The sequence below is a fragment of the Anguilla anguilla genome, chromosome 11 (assembly GCF_013347855.1).
Source record: "Anguilla anguilla isolate fAngAng1 chromosome 11, fAngAng1.pri, whole genome shotgun sequence".
In the NCBI taxonomy this organism is placed as follows: Eukaryota; Metazoa; Chordata; class Actinopteri; order Anguilliformes; family Anguillidae; genus Anguilla; species Anguilla anguilla.
Genome location: NC_049211.1, coordinates 18,149,035 through 18,165,104, shown reverse-complemented (window position 1 = coordinate 18,165,104; position 16,070 = coordinate 18,149,035). Strand labels below are relative to the sequence as shown.

Below are 16,070 nucleotides of genomic sequence, written 5' to 3'. Positions count from 1 at the left end.
AGTATAATTTTTAATAATTTCTAGTACAACAAATAAGGGGAATGTTTTACTGGAATTGTGAATTTTATAATACAAACACCAAATCACACTGGTACCTCACACAGGCAAAACAATAGGACCATCATATATTTTCCCCAGGATTTTTGAGGAGGACATTTTAAAAAATGGCTCTGCTACAATTCCAGATTTACCAGTTTATTGGCCCACCACCCTAAAAAATGTTGATCCAATTGGGCATGATGGCTGAAAATAGCATGATGCTGCCAAATATGTTATGTGTGCAATATATATGCATGTCTTTCAAATTTGAGACAAATACATATACAATATTTTTAAAATGTCATACAAATAGCTGGTTTCTCTAGATATTTTCATAATTGAATTTTCTTGTTATTGACCACTAGCAATTTGCTTTCATATTTGCCATTTTTAATTAAGATAGAATGACACTTATTTGTATATACTACATACATAAAAATAACAACAAACTGTTTATGAATGGAAGGAAATAAGCTTAATAAAAGTCAGTTTGCATTTTTGTCCCCCTTACAGGCACCCTCATGTTAAACCTCTCTAGGAAACAAACCTTGTTAACAATATGACTTTGTTCTGACGCAACATTCAATCATTCAATGTAAATAAACCTCACAAAAATTGTTTGAGCATCATGAATCATTGAAGTACCTTAAAATATTGCCATTGTCCTTTCACCCTTAAAAGTCTCATTAATGGGACATGCAGAGTGTCCATCACTGCAATCTGTGCTTATTAGTGAAAATGAAAACAATTTAAATGTATCAGAAATTATTCATTTAAAAATGTAAAGAACCTTTTACAAATGTGCTTTAAAGTTTAGGCTTTTGGTGTTCGTTGTATTGGCACTAAAACACTTTACAATCCTTGAAATCAATATAGTATTTTTTGTAATTATCTAATTACCTAATTTTGAGTATTGTGAATTCTATCTTGGAGACTTACCAAGTGTACAGAAACACGAAGAAGCAAAAGTCACATTTGACAGCAGTTCAATGAAGTGATTTGCAGTGCGAGGGTGGACTACTTCAGGCAAGGCTGAGAGCGTTGTGTAGCGATCAGGACTCACACCCTCACCGGCTTCCCACTCGTGAACACTGCCAATTTTTTGTTTTCATAGGTCTCTGTGGTGGTAGGCGAGTGCTTATACCTCTACACTACCCAGACGGCCAGTGTTAGCACTTAATTAATTCTTACAGAGTAGATTATGCTCAAATAGTGTGTTGATTATATGCCACACCTCATTTATGAAATAGAATAACATGGACTGTGAATTAAGTGGTGAAATGTCATGCTTGGTGAAAATCAAGAAGGAAAAACACAGACCTAGTTATTATGACCTTGTCTGTACTGCACAAATCTCAACAAAAGGAAAGCAATACTACACACCACTTAATTAGAACTGTCTTTTATTATCCATACAATGGTGTAAATATCAAATTTCCACCATACAGTACTGAAACGGCATATATTTCATTGCACCCAAAGCAATTCTAAAAGCTCTAGCAATAATAAACTGTAAGTTCAAGACAGAAACTTCTTGCATACATCCACTCTATTTTTCCATTTTTCCCTTGTATACAAAAATGTCTAGGAAAAAAAATGCATTTCTGGTAAAATGTGTGTAAATGATAAACATGGCTTGAGTTAATTTTAGTTGAAGATGCAAATTGAACCCATGACTTCCACTCCCTTCAGAGATCACTGCGCCCTGAGAAGGCAGATTATGTCAAGAGAGAAGTGCTCTTTTGCTCTTCAGTTACGAGTGACCACATTACAGGAAGGAGATTGTGTTAATTTCCCCTCTATTCACATCACATACGTTTATTGGTCATCAACAATTTTTTTTAAAGAAGGCCTTTACAAGATGCAGCGATTCCCCAAAAGTATAACAAATCCACAAGAAAAAAAACAAGACTGACACGCATTGCGAAAGAGGCACAGGCAGATAAACCAGTGAGCGAAAGAGTGAAGCCCCCTTCCCCTCACCAACAGGATGTGTGGTGTAGGACAGCATTTCCCAAACTGTGTAATTTTATGACATTATATACATAATGTCATAAAATTATTTTCTCATCTAATTTGATGAACGGGTATATTTTCATTGTCAATGAGAAGGAGAACGGTGGGAAAATGACAGCAATGGTCAATTCTGACCACCATCGAATGATTAGACCTATTTTTAGCGCATGCGTAAAATTAATATCGAAACTGCTTCAGGCGGCAAAATTAAATGTGCCGTGGTGCAGTTCCATTTGCAAAGCAGAGCGGAAGAAAAACGAAAAAACTAAATGGACAAGTTTTTAATAGGGCCAAAAAGAAGAACAGAAGGAAACAACGCAACACCATAAACAAGTGGAAAGGAGGAGGCGACGAAACCAAAAATAAGAAAATATGACGATTCATACCTGGCTTTTGGGTTCAGTACATTGACATGACGTCAGATTCGGACCTACAGCTGCAGTTCCCTGCCATGACATTAACCGAGTTTTGGGCAAGCGAGACTATCCTCTTCTAAACCAGAAAGCTATGCACATATTGCTTCCATTTGCCACTACATACCTGTGCGAGATTGGGTTCTATGCCGTTGCTTCAATAAAATCAAAGTACAGGGCGCAGTTGAATATTGAACTCAGAGTGGCCATCTCAAAACTGCAGTCTCATATTGAGAAGCTATGCCAGAGGAAGCAGGCCCACCCAAGTCACTAAAAAACACGGGAAAGGTAAGCCCTGTCTCATGCGTTGTATGTTCCACGTATAGTGATTTAAATTAATTATTAGGCCTTTATTCATAATAATAATAATAATACTAACGGGGGGGGGGGGGGGGGGGGCGTGACTCAACGCCCCCTTCGCTTGGGGGGCTTACGATAAAATAGTTTGGGAAACGCTGGTGTAGGGGAATGTAGAGCTGCAATGGGTTAGTCACAAGGACTGGGAGCAAAAGAGAAGTGAGGGGTAAACTAGTCAAAGAACGAGTGAACACTTTTATTATAACTCATCAGTTTGATTTTGACTTTAAAAATCTGTAGTTATTACATTAAAACATAAATGTTTCTTTTTTGTACATGGGTAAAAAATATATTTCATCTACGTTTAAGTTAAATTTAAAAATTTAAGAAGTGGAAGAGTAATGTATGACACGTCGACAAGAAAAACAAACAGCGCTGACTTAATAATCACTACATATCCTAAGCCTTTAGTACAGTGAGGACACACTATTGACCTGAGTGTAATTAGCTGGAAAACTGATGGAGGCAGAAAAATTGTGAGAGGGATGAAGTGAAAATCCTCTGGAAATCAAACAAGAACAAGGCACATTTTCTTGGTAGGCATCATATATCACCTTCCATTTCATCTTCAGTGTTTGACCCTTGCTTCGCGCTCTCTGCTCTTCAGGTTTCGTGCTGGTCTGTTGTCTCTTCTTCCCTTCTTTACAATCCTCTTCATATTTGCAACTGCTACTGCTAATTTCCTGACCTTTTCGGTATCTGTGCTTTGTTATATTTTGTTTGCTGTTCAGAAGTAGTTTAAAGACTGCACTTATGCATAATCTGTAAAAGAGGAATGGATCAAAGTTCAGAGGAATCTTAGCAGTTCACAAAAAACCCACAGTCCCTCTCAAATGCGCACCATGACTTGTTTCCTGCTCTACATCCTCCTGCACTCATGCACGCACACATACACAGATATATTTATATATACACCTACCAATATATATACATATGTGTATATACACTGTATATGTACCTATATATATATATATATATATATATATGTAGCCCAAGTCAAGTGTCTGGTAAAAAAAATGTATCCACCAGACACTGTGGCTGGTTCAGCAAAACATTATTTTCAGACCCTGTATACAAACAAACAAATAAGCACATACGCATGCGCGCACACGCACACACACACACACAAACATCAGCTTCATATTCAGTGGAATTTATCTGAATTTACAACCGCTGGTTTATACAGCTCTTTAACCACTACACCACACTGCTGCCCTGTGTGAATCAATTAGTTTTAACCTGAATGTCTAGTCCTTGAGTGCAACAGCTGTGATCTGACTGCTGTGCATATCCTTGGAGCCTTGCATATGGACCAAATGAATTTAGATCCAGAGAAAGCAGGAGGATACGCAAAGCACACAGTGTATAGGAAACATCATATGACATCCTGCAGGGGTAATTATGCTTGTATGCTTTTTCTGATTTTATGCTATCTGGTCATGTCTGCAATCTTCATGTCGAGCAGTTTACAAATAGGGGAGTAAAGAGATAGTTGGCTACATATATTTACACAATTAAAGCTTTTGTAAGTATAATTAACAGACTTACATTTACAAAATATAAATGATACGTATAAACCAGGCCTAGGACAGATGTTATTGTAAATTTTCTTTATGAAAAGTAACTATTTAAAAAATAAATACATCAAGGCAGTATCAAAAAAGATCATTCCAGACTAATTTAATTTTACAAATATCTTTAACTTAACTCTAAATTCTTTTCAATAATATTTGCTGCAGCATCAAAGTTTAAATATTATAAATTTGCTCTGAGCATATTTATTACAGTTGACATTTGCAGATAACATATCATTTTTAATAGCACAAGTCTGCTTTAGATTGTCCTAAAAATGTTCAATAAGGACAATTTTTTTGATCATTCAGCACATATTAAGTCATACAGAGTCACATTGTTAGAGCATCTTTTTCTGCACACTTCAGGAAAGGCACTAGTGAGGACTGCCACCCAGTGCGCTTATACATGTCTATTCTACATAGTGTTCGCAAATGCTCACATTTGACCTTACTTACCAGTAGGGGCAGGAGTATGCTGTCGGTTGCCCTTTATGGTCATGAAAGTGAGGTAAGCATCATAACCAAACAAGATTCCTGCCAGTAAACCCAACACCTGAGAGGGAGACAGGGAGATAAGGGCTTGAGCCACTGAGGAAAACTAAGCACAGTATACACCATTATGCTTATCTGAGGTACATGACCACATTTTGTGTGGGTGTGTGTGTGTGTGAAAGCCAAAGTAAAAAGCCATAAAGGAATGAGTAATTTAATAGTTCAATTGCACTGATACTCTGGTCACGGCTATTGTGTATGAAGGCACGCAATGATTACATATTTTGACAAACACACAATGCCTGCATGTAAAATTAAACCAAATTACTAAATTTGGTAAATGCATATGTAATCTGGAGATTCTGCACAAAATCAAAGAGGATGTCTCTCAAATACTCAGATGTCAAAAGTTTCATTTGTCAGCTGAACAATAACATAAATACAAGCCAGACGTTCATATAGCTATACATCAATTAATTTGTGTGGTGTAATGTTAACAAAGGCCATATGTTTATTAGTATACAATATATTATATATTTACAGTACTGTGGCCTTCAATTTATGAAATTCAATTCTTACAGGTGCCCTCTTACAGATCATAAATCACCCAAACTAATATCACCCTCTAAGCTTGAGGTAACTGAGTTGCCCTCATTAATGTACATATGACAAAAAGTCAATACTTGTGTGTCATGTACACTCCTGGGCAAAAAAAAATTGGCCAAGCCATAAATGGAAAAATATTAAGCTTTTAATGGTCTTAACAACAAATCATTAGCAAGAATTAGACAAATGCACTCCTGAGACCTCCTGTGCCACCATTTGCCTGTTTACTAATGCTGCAGTAAACTGTTTGGGAAAAAGCTAGAAAGAGGGAAATTCACTTATACAGTAGACAAATTAACATAATATCAAATAAAAGAGTCATGTCTTGTATTTGGTTGCATATCATTTGCATGACATGACTTCCTGATGTCTGTGACCTATCAACATCATCAGAGTCTGGATATCTTATTTTCAGGTTGTCCTAGAAGTGATACAAGAACTCTTTGCATTTGAATGGATCTCTATGGGAATTGGGGGGTGGGACTAGATTCAGCTGTAAATTATGTTGATACAGTATGGAACACGTTTGTTGGCTAAATGGCTTTAAGTCATCAAGGGTCCAAGGTATCAAATGAGCCTCAAACCACCATGCTGCTGCCAGATATGCAGTAGATACTACAAGCATTGTTTCTCCTGAATATTTTTTCCATTGAGTTCAGCAGGAAAATTAATCAAGAGAAACAATGCTTGTCGTATGTTTACTTAATTCTTTTGCCAGCTTAATTCTTTTGCCATTTTGGGCTTGGCTCATTTTTTGCCCAGGAGTGTATATTAAATGTACACAAATGTCAGCAACATTTATTTAAATAATGAAGGACTTTAAATAATGAATAACATTCACATAGTTGCCTAGATTAATGAGATAAGGAAATGGCAACCAAGGCAATCAAGAGAAACCACCTTTAACAAAAATGGTAAACAACGATAATCTGATTTTTCAGAACAAAATCAGACACATTATTTTAGTCAGAAATACATCATTTTTGTCAAGCAACACATCATATAAATTAGCCTTCAGCCTTAATGAACATCAGATGGGTCAGATGAGAAAACATGAGCGGTTGTAAAGGGAGATTATAGGCCATGGAGGATCTGAGATTTGAGATAGGACGGTGGCACAGAAAAGGCTCTGAATCCTGCATAGGCCACATCACTAGGCAGTGTGCTGAAGCAGATTAGGAGAAGAAGCATGGGAATAGTGCTTAGATCAGCAAAGTGAAATCAAACAGTAATTCCATTTTTCATATAATATTGACAGTCCTCAATAATTTGCTTTGAAAAGACCAATAAAATAGGCTTACCCCTCCGGCAATCCGAGCACCATCGCCAGATCCGCCAATTACACAGATCAGAGAAGTGATGAGGTAAAGGACAGAACCAATTGCAGCTCTGATAAAGTCCTATTGATATGAGGGGAAACTTGTCAATTGTACACAATTTTATTACAGGAAAGCCTGAACCTAATATCTGAATTGCATATATGGTCCATCTTTCCAGGATCTATGACAAAAAAAAGATCAAAAATGTTTGAAGGTCAAAGTGTTATTTTTTTTAATAGTTTTGGAATAAAGTACAAGGTTTTATGGCATAATCTTCATTCCTGTCATTGCATTTCTATATGAATATCCTCTAATGTGTGTGTATGCATCTTAAACAGTCCATAAACAACATATGTCTGTCACTTACAGTCCATGGCCAACTGATAACCAGCAACTGCTTATCAAGCTCCATCACAAAGACGACCATGATGATAATGGCAAATACCATCTCACAGATGGCCACCGCAGAATAGCCACCGTAAAAGGAGGCTGCATAGCAGATAATGATAATGAAACTGAGAACCTGAAAGAGAAAGAGAGAGAGAGATTAAACCAAACCATTAAAGCAAACCAAAGCCACTAACTTGGAACACACAGATGCATACAAACCAAAACAAACTTGAGGACTAAAACATAACTATACATTGAAAAAAGGGGTGCAAAGTCCATGGAGCACATACAAATAACTGATGTCCATTACCAGTTATATTTGCATTTTATCTGATTACTCAGCCCATTATTCCTTTTTTATTAGCATTTGTTATGCAAATACAGCTAATATTCAATTTCATTTAAATTACTTCAGAGAGATGCACATTAAAATTAAATTCAGAATGCCAATGGTGAATAGACCATACACCGATAATAGTACTCGGCTGGTACCTGGGGAAACCAAATGTTATTAAACCATTTAATAAATTAAATATTATATTTAAATAATTTAATACTGAAGACACATGACTAACACTATCTTACACTTATAAACACAATGAGAAATCCAACATTTTTCTTGTACAAATAAGGACCATTTAAAGCCAAACTTTAAAAACTAAAATCAACTTTTGGTGGTAAATTTACATTTTATTGATGAATTAATAAAATATAACGATGCTGAAGTTCCCCTGGAATGTAGACTTGTTCGCAAGACGTTGAATGGCAACTACATTTTTGTGGGGGTTTACAAGGGCTTTTGTGATCAAAAATGTTGACTCATTATGTTTAAGCAAATCCCTTATTATGCAACACATTTGTACACAATGTCTGTTTGAGCCAAATTAAAGTATAAATGCTCTTTAATAAAATTCAAATGGCTAAAATGTGGATAACACCACAATTAAATAAAAAAAGATTTTCTATATTCCCTAAGAGCGAGCCATGTGCCTTTTTATGCACCTTCTGAATTTATGTTTTATGGTAGCACCTCATCTGGACTCTGCCTGGACTCTCTCTCACACCAGAATAACCAAGCTGAGTGAACTACTGCCACACTCAGCACTGCTCCTTCATACCACACAAACTACCTCACACAGAATCGCCCACCATCCTGCATCAATGTCGGATACTCTAAATATAAGCAGCAGCTTTGCCAGCTACCCTTTAAGCCACCCACTTCAGAACCGTCATTCACAGTAGTGCATGCCATAATGCTGTCTAGGGTTCCTTTAAATCCCTGACCTGATGCATGTGGCAGAACATTTCAATGGATATTTAGGACAAATTTCAAACCTGTGCGGGTGGTCATCCAGGAACATTATTGGACTCACTTTTTACATTATCCAACAGTTCTCAAGAGACCATAAAATAAGTCATGCGATGTCAGCAATGCAAAAACTACGTTTATACACAAACTCCGTGGAAATATAATCTCACAAACGATGCATTTAAAATTTTAATGAATTCATTTTTGTTTTCATTTTTCTTTGCATATTCCAATCTCATATGCTTTTAAATGGAACACAATAATACTTGACCCAACAAATCAAATAATTCATACCTGTCATTCAATGCAAGGCACATGGTCTGTTAGGATTGTGATTGGAATGCTATGGGTTAAAATTCAATGCACCACCTGATACAATATAATGATTAAGATACCGAAATCTGATAACATATCTGGATTTTCAACACACCCTGTGCTGTTACTGCTGTGAACTACACAAACTCATCCTGTGAAAAAGAAAATGCAAATTTAAAGGTAGTGCATTTTGTGCAAATCAACGTAGTGGAAGATTTACAGTTACAAATACCTGCCACAAATCTCCAGTTTCTCTCGCTTTCATTAGATGCCAAGATAGAACAAAAGACTGCTGAGAAGGGCATGTTTTTTCCAAACTGCAAATCCCACAGGCTCCGAGGAGAAGCTGCACATTTCGCCCTACTCATAAGTGATTTTACTTTGTTTTCAAAAGATAAAGCTTTCTTTTCACAGTCAAATCTATGAGGAAAAACAGAAAGCATAACATAAAGAAAACTCATTTTAAATGACTTGTTTATGGCTCGTAATTTTCAAATCATACATTATTCAACATAGAATTTCTTCTTTTAAATTATTACAGAAACTTTTTTCAGCAGTACAATTGATAAAATATGTTCAGTGGTGACACTGAGCACAATTCTACATACGAGGCATATAAATTATCTGCAGTACAATTTTCATTTACAATGAATCTAGAATCTAGAACACTATCTAACAAACGACCCAGCTTGGATACATTTTTGTAGATGTGGTTCTCTGGTCTGGAGAAAGTTAAGAAAATCTCTCTTCACAGACGTGATATATGGGACAGGGGCAGGCAGAGAGTGGGCACACATTTTTGGCACACTGACAGCATTTCTGTGTCAGGAGGGCAACCCAGTCCTGCGCATACCATTACCCTGCACGCCCAATCAGTGCATCAGCTGCCAACACAAGCACACATCTCACACAAATAAACAAGGGGGTGCGATGTCTATGAGGAAATCTCATACACTACGCTTCTGGCCTCCTCCAGTGGCAAAGCAAATTTACATTCGCTCATAATCCATATTCATAAAGCAGATATCTTTACATGGAACAAGTGAAGGAGTGTTCTGTGAGGATAGAAAAGGACTGAAAGTAGAGCATGCAATGCAATCCTACATGAATTAATTCATCAGCAACGCCAATCCTTAGACTAAATAGAGACGTAGCTTGTCCGAGAAGGCATTGAAGCAAATTACACCAACTCAGCTGGCAGCAGCCTGACTAATTTCACGATCATACCCAAAACTCCAACAAAGAGACCTATGTGACTAAACAATGATCAACAGAATCTCACAGCTGCATGAGGATTCTGGAACGCTAGCTACTGAATAACAAGCCTTGGGCCTGGCAGCAACTGCTGTTTCAGGCAGGGGAGGGTTACCAGTTGTTAAAGACTCTGGACACTGAAGCTTGCAGAGCTGAACCAGAGGTGTGAACCGAGGCCCGGGGCCACCCAGAATGATGTGCAAAGTGTAATGCAGACAGCCATGTCTCCAGGGCCACGTTCCAACTCTTGATTTGCCATACTGTGAGACTGTGTGCAGGCCACATAGTGTGGGGCAGGGGGATAGTCACCTAGCACTTACTGATGAATATAGTCCCCATGTAAATACCTCAGTATTCCATATATATGGTTTCACAACACTGACAAATATTAATATTGTGCATACATCAATGAGAGGTAATATAAAACGTTATTTACAGACATCTGAAAACCAATACTGGAATAGTAGGGAGATGAATTAAAAGGAAGAAACAAATTAATCACACAAACGGGACAGCCCAGTTCAACAGAATTGGATAATTCTGAAATCTTATTCTGAAATTTCACAATTAGTTGAATGGCTGTAATATGGCAGCACAGCACATGATTGTCAAAGAGCATGACCTCAGAAGCCCCATCTTCTAGCAATTAGTCCCTGTGTTTGCTTTTAATCAATGTCAATGGGGTGCTAAAAGCAAACATTTAAAAAGCATGCGTCAGTACCAAAAACTGTCAATGTAGAACAAATTAAGATTAAGATGATGTTGGCCGCTGTGTGTTATTTGCTAGAGCTAAACTGTAAAACTTTGCAAACAATATTTAGCAATTTCTCCCTATAGTTCTTTTAGTCGTACTTGGTCTCCTTTGTTTTAAAAGAAGAGAGTCATATGTACAATTAGTTACATTATATAACTTATGTGTTTTCTATTACATTTTTAACAACCACGTCTAGTGCACTGGCTTGTTTTGTATACCAAGCCATGTATAGTTGCAGTATCTATACTGTAATACTTATAACATAGATTATTGTGGGACGGGTATCAAGAAAATGTTGTTGGCAATGCAAAGAGCAATTACAATTCAGTCTTTGATGACCTCAAAGCCAGTTTAACCATGGCTTTGAAAGGGACTGAACCTCAAGAAGCCAGTTTCCATGTGAACACCCTCCCCCTCCACCGCAAAGTGTTCAAATACCCCGTGCCAGACATCAACAGCCTCTCTTCTCAGTGCCATCTCAGTTCTGAAATCACAGGCTTATGTTACTCACAGAGTCAAAGTTAAAGAAAGGAAATGTAACTAGCAATATCTGTTTGAAGGCAATTAGCTACATTATACTACAGTACAGCGCAGTATACAATTAATTCACTATCACACTATGACCAAATGTTGTGTAGAAATCGACCCACAAAACCTGTTAACGGTGCACTGTATACCGCTGTGACAATGCAGAATTACCAATGACAGTCATTTTAATTCAAAATTCCGATTTCTGATAAATGCATAGCATTAGCTTCTGTATTACATACCGTGGGTTATATCACCTGTTGTTGTAGTCTAACTAGTTTGGTCTTTATTTGGCTAGAGAATACCATAGTTTCAATAATAAGATTTAAATCAACATTACCATTTTTCAGGTTATGGAACTTTCAAAATAGTTTTCCCCATTTCAAAGGGATTTAGCACCAACATATGGTTGTGTTTGATCAAGGTTATGATTCCTTTTTGATCAAGTTCCAAAACTGACATTTCACATCTGGGCCTTCTTGACATCAGAGCCAAGAGCTTGATCCACAACCGTGAATATAACAACATACCATACTATAGTGTCCGTAAAGCATATGCAGTTAATCACAAAGTAACTGATATATTGTGCATCTGAAACATTGCTACCTATTAAAACAGCCGTACCTAAAATGGCCCATTCCTTTGGTCTCTCACATACTTGTATACAAAAGCAGTGATGGCTGGGAGTATGGGAATTGGCAGACCTAGTAGCACAGAATGTCAGAAAGTCATCATCTAAAATTGGTGTATGGCACTTTAGGAATTTACAGACCTCTAAATATACTGTGAAACCAAGCAGCGCGTCTGTCTGTCTATGCGTGGTCTGAGGTGGGGGGTGCAATGTATCTCAAGTATTAATAAGTGCAATTTCTGTTACAAACTGCATCTGTACCTGGATGTCACCCCAGAAGTGGGCAAAGAATAAACTTGAAATTGTGGAAACTTCAGAAATACATGTACATTAGGCTAGAAAACTGCCATTTTCTGCCCTGTGTATGCTTTACCCACTTCCAGGTTTCTATCTGAAAGCAGCACAAGTATGGAATAATTTCCTTGGTTGAACAGATACGGATACTACACACCCCTACTGTATACTCAATATGTATATGTTATTTGTCCAAGATTGATGGTGGAGACTTCAGGTTACATTTCATGAAATTGTAGTTGATAAATGTTTTAATTAAAGGAACTATGTTGGTTACACCACTGAAATGCTCCTGAAATCATTTTGTCCCCTGTAGGGGACATGCGTCTCCAGTCTTAATGTCAAGAGGAATATATTCTACTGAGCTGAAACAGAGACTACAATGGACATTCAACACAACTTAAGTATTTTCAGTTTTAAGACACTTGTATCACATCAAAAAATTTTGATACTTATATTCATATAGATATACAATGGAAAAATGGATGAGAACATGGTAGCTCCTTTGTTAAAAAAAAAAGCGCTATACAGATAAATAAAAAAATTAAAAAATGATAGTGTGTAATATCATGATTTAAATAGCTTCATTTCAGCTTTGCACCTAGTGTTCAGCAGGACACTATAATCTCACCCAGGTGAGCAACGGAAACAACACAATTCAGTTAATGGAATACAGTGCGAGAACCAATCAAACCCTGAGGGGTTTCATTCTATTTATATTATGCTTTAGTTAGAACTATTTGCTGAAAAAGTTCACGGTTGACAGATTCTAGAGACCTACAGATAAATGCTAAATCATTAACTATACTACATGTATACGACATGTCGAATTATCCTAGAAACCTGAGTACAACTGTATTTACAACAGTAAATACAGAATTACCCCAGAAGCTGGACTTTCTGCCTCCAGGGATGTTGAAAACCATGAGTAACGCTCTGCAACATCAGCCGCAAATGTGAAGAGTCATGGACAGGAAGTAAAACACTCTGTTCTTAAATTTCTTTCAAAAGCCACATTTCAGAGAAAAATGTAATTCTCTTTTTAACATCTTAGTTAATTATTTCTAATTCCTCCCCGCCCCCCCCCCCCCCCCACCCCCACCCCAACCCTTTCCAGCTCCTTGCACCATTGAACCCTATGAATTAGCCTTTGAAACGTATATGAATAATGCAAAAAATTACACTGTTTCATCTTTCAGTATATAAACCTCAGCCCTCCTTCCTGGTTTACGGAAGACCAGAAGACATACAATGCATACATATTTTTATCTGCAGTGGCAGGTCATGTAACAGTTACAATAATGTCATCAATGCCAAATGTATTACTTGGATGTAATAAGCTACTTGTATTTGCTTTCCTATTGCGTAGCAACAATCGCTATACAGCGTTTTATTTATTTATTTATTTATTTATTTATTTATTTATTTATAAGAATCAATGTAATCAGTAAAACTTCTACAGCAATACTGTCACTGAAAGAAAAGAACAATAAAAAATTTAGAATTAAAAATTACTTGAAATATCATTTAAAGACATTAAACATAGCAGTTTCAAAATGTTACTGAAACATTTTTTATAACAACGTTATACATTTTAAAATATAGTAGGCCTATAGCATATAATATGGCTTCCTTTATTAAACGTTTGATCTCTATATCTGAGATGGACATAATATTACGTCGTTCATTCATTCGATGTGATGATGACGCTTGTTATAAAAAAAGTTTTACGAAGAAATTATTATTTCCGTTGCGTTAGCCTACTATTATGGAGCCGTCTACAAGGACAGTGTGGGTGTGCGTAACGTGCCAGGCGAGGCGGTGACTGTTTATAACGGTGACTATTTAAAACAGTCAAGCAATTCAGCTACTAAGTTAAACATGACAACTTGGAAAATAATGTCGAGAATGTCCAATGAACTTCAGGTCTGAACACTGTAATTATTGACTTCTCCCTCTCTTAGGAGCAGAAGTGATTATACTCAATAAAAGTACAGCACGAATGAACAAATAACTTACTATTTCAGCAGTCAGAATGGTCCCCTTGCGGGTCCTCACATAACTCTTCAGCTTCTCAATGCAGCTAACGGCCGTAGTTTCCGCGGCGTCTGCCATGCCTTCTGTAAGGTTTCAGTGTCCGACCGTCAACCGTTTTGAATAAACTGCACGGCTACAATACCATGAATCTGGGTTGCTACAGTTTTCCAGGTTTACCGCGGCTTGGTGTTCTATTGCGTTTGTTGCCTGAACGCTGAAGAACTTTCCGAATTAAACGAAACAAATTCAAACTGAACTTGTTGCAACTTTCTTGCAACTTTGTTGCAACTACCCAGGTGGTAATTTCAGCGGTATATCCTGTGCAAATTACAGAAAAATCCTCCTCTCTCTCTTTATCTCGTAGTTCGAATCAACGACGTAGCCTACACGTCTTGACGCTAGCAAGTAAGAGAGGGGCGTTGGCTATTTTTTTCCTCTTGAGAGAGGGGGAGGGACGAATCGGGTGAGTGCGAGTGAGTAGGCAAAAGGAAAATTGCGGTAAAAGGCGTACGAAGTAAAAAAGAATAGCCCAAATAGGGAAGAGAAACAACATGACTTATCCAATGTGGCAGGTGCTTTGCTTCTTCGCATTAGCTACAGCCTTGAAGGGTTGAACAGTTTTAAAAAACAGTGCAGTTTTAAAACACGAATAAGATTTAACATTGCATAGGCCTACATTTGAAAACTTTGTCGTCACGTAGGATAGGCTACTGTGGTGAAAACATAGACGACAACAAAAATATTTCTTAGACGCCCTCATATTTGGCCTACAAACCTCGTAATAAAGTAACCTGAAGAATAGGCGCATAGCCTATAGGACATTTCTATAATTGTCCATATCCATATTATTTGAAACTTCGTATTGGTATTAGTATATTGTAATACGGGGTTAATTTTAAACATTAGACGTATATGGCTATTAGAGTCTACTTGGCTACAGAACATATAGAATATTTTACTAATTAAGTGATGGATGTTTAGGAATCTTAAATCTATAGTCTTAGAGAAATATGCTAATATGCCGTTTCTATATTGCTGTATTGTGTCTTTGGGTGACCAGCTTGCAGTGGACATTAACACTAATAGACTGACAGAATGGCAAGGTCGATATTCAGTACCACACAAACTACTGCATAGTGTGCATATAAAGTATTTAATGTATTCCCACAGTACTGAATACCGTTTTTGTATGTGAATATGTTGGGAATATGTGCATACATTCTACTTGCCACTTATACCCCAAGACCGCCCTTAGCATTTGCCCAGAAAGATTTATAAAATAGCCCATCATCAATGATAGCTTAATAAATTGCATGTGACATTGTATTAAAATTTATCTGCAGACTGAAATATTACCCCTCAAAAAAGTCGAAGAGTGAACTATGCCATTAAAGATGCAATATAGTGTCCAGTGGTTGAGTAAATTACTTTTCCTTCCCTGGGACAGTAATTATCAAAAATATTGTTAGCAATCTGTTCAAAATTTAATTTGAACTTTGATCAATAGACAGACCAACAATTGAATTTTTATTGCACATGGTCATGAAGTTTTTTTTTTATTATGTAAGGCTATTATTTATCACCAGTCATCAGTTACTGAATGTGTTGAAAACAAAATATTCTTATTTGTTAATAAAGAATTTAACTTGGAGAAGGTTCAAAGGGCTCTGATGACAGGAGCTGGTCGTTCCTTTCGTATTTTTTAATAGGCATTTGCCCAAGTCCCTCACATTTTTCATATC

The 16,070-nt window shown here is 36.9% G+C and overlaps 1 protein-coding gene across 1 annotated transcript; it reads right to left on the bottom strand.

The window, feature by feature from the left end:
* Positions 1-1,425: 1,425 nt before the first annotated feature.
* plp2 (proteolipid protein 2) lies at positions 1,426-14,750 on the bottom strand. Its single transcript, XM_035382366.1, has 5 exons — positions 14,311-14,750; positions 7,184-7,339; positions 6,799-6,897; positions 4,856-4,952; positions 1,426-3,587 (listed from the first exon to the last, which is right to left on the bottom strand). The coding sequence occupies exons 1-5, from the start codon at positions 14,404-14,406 to the stop codon at positions 3,577-3,579; spliced, it is 459 nt and encodes a 152-aa protein (XP_035238257.1). The 5' UTR covers positions 14,407-14,750; the 3' UTR covers positions 1,426-3,576.
* Positions 14,751-16,070: the final 1,320 nt, after the last annotated feature.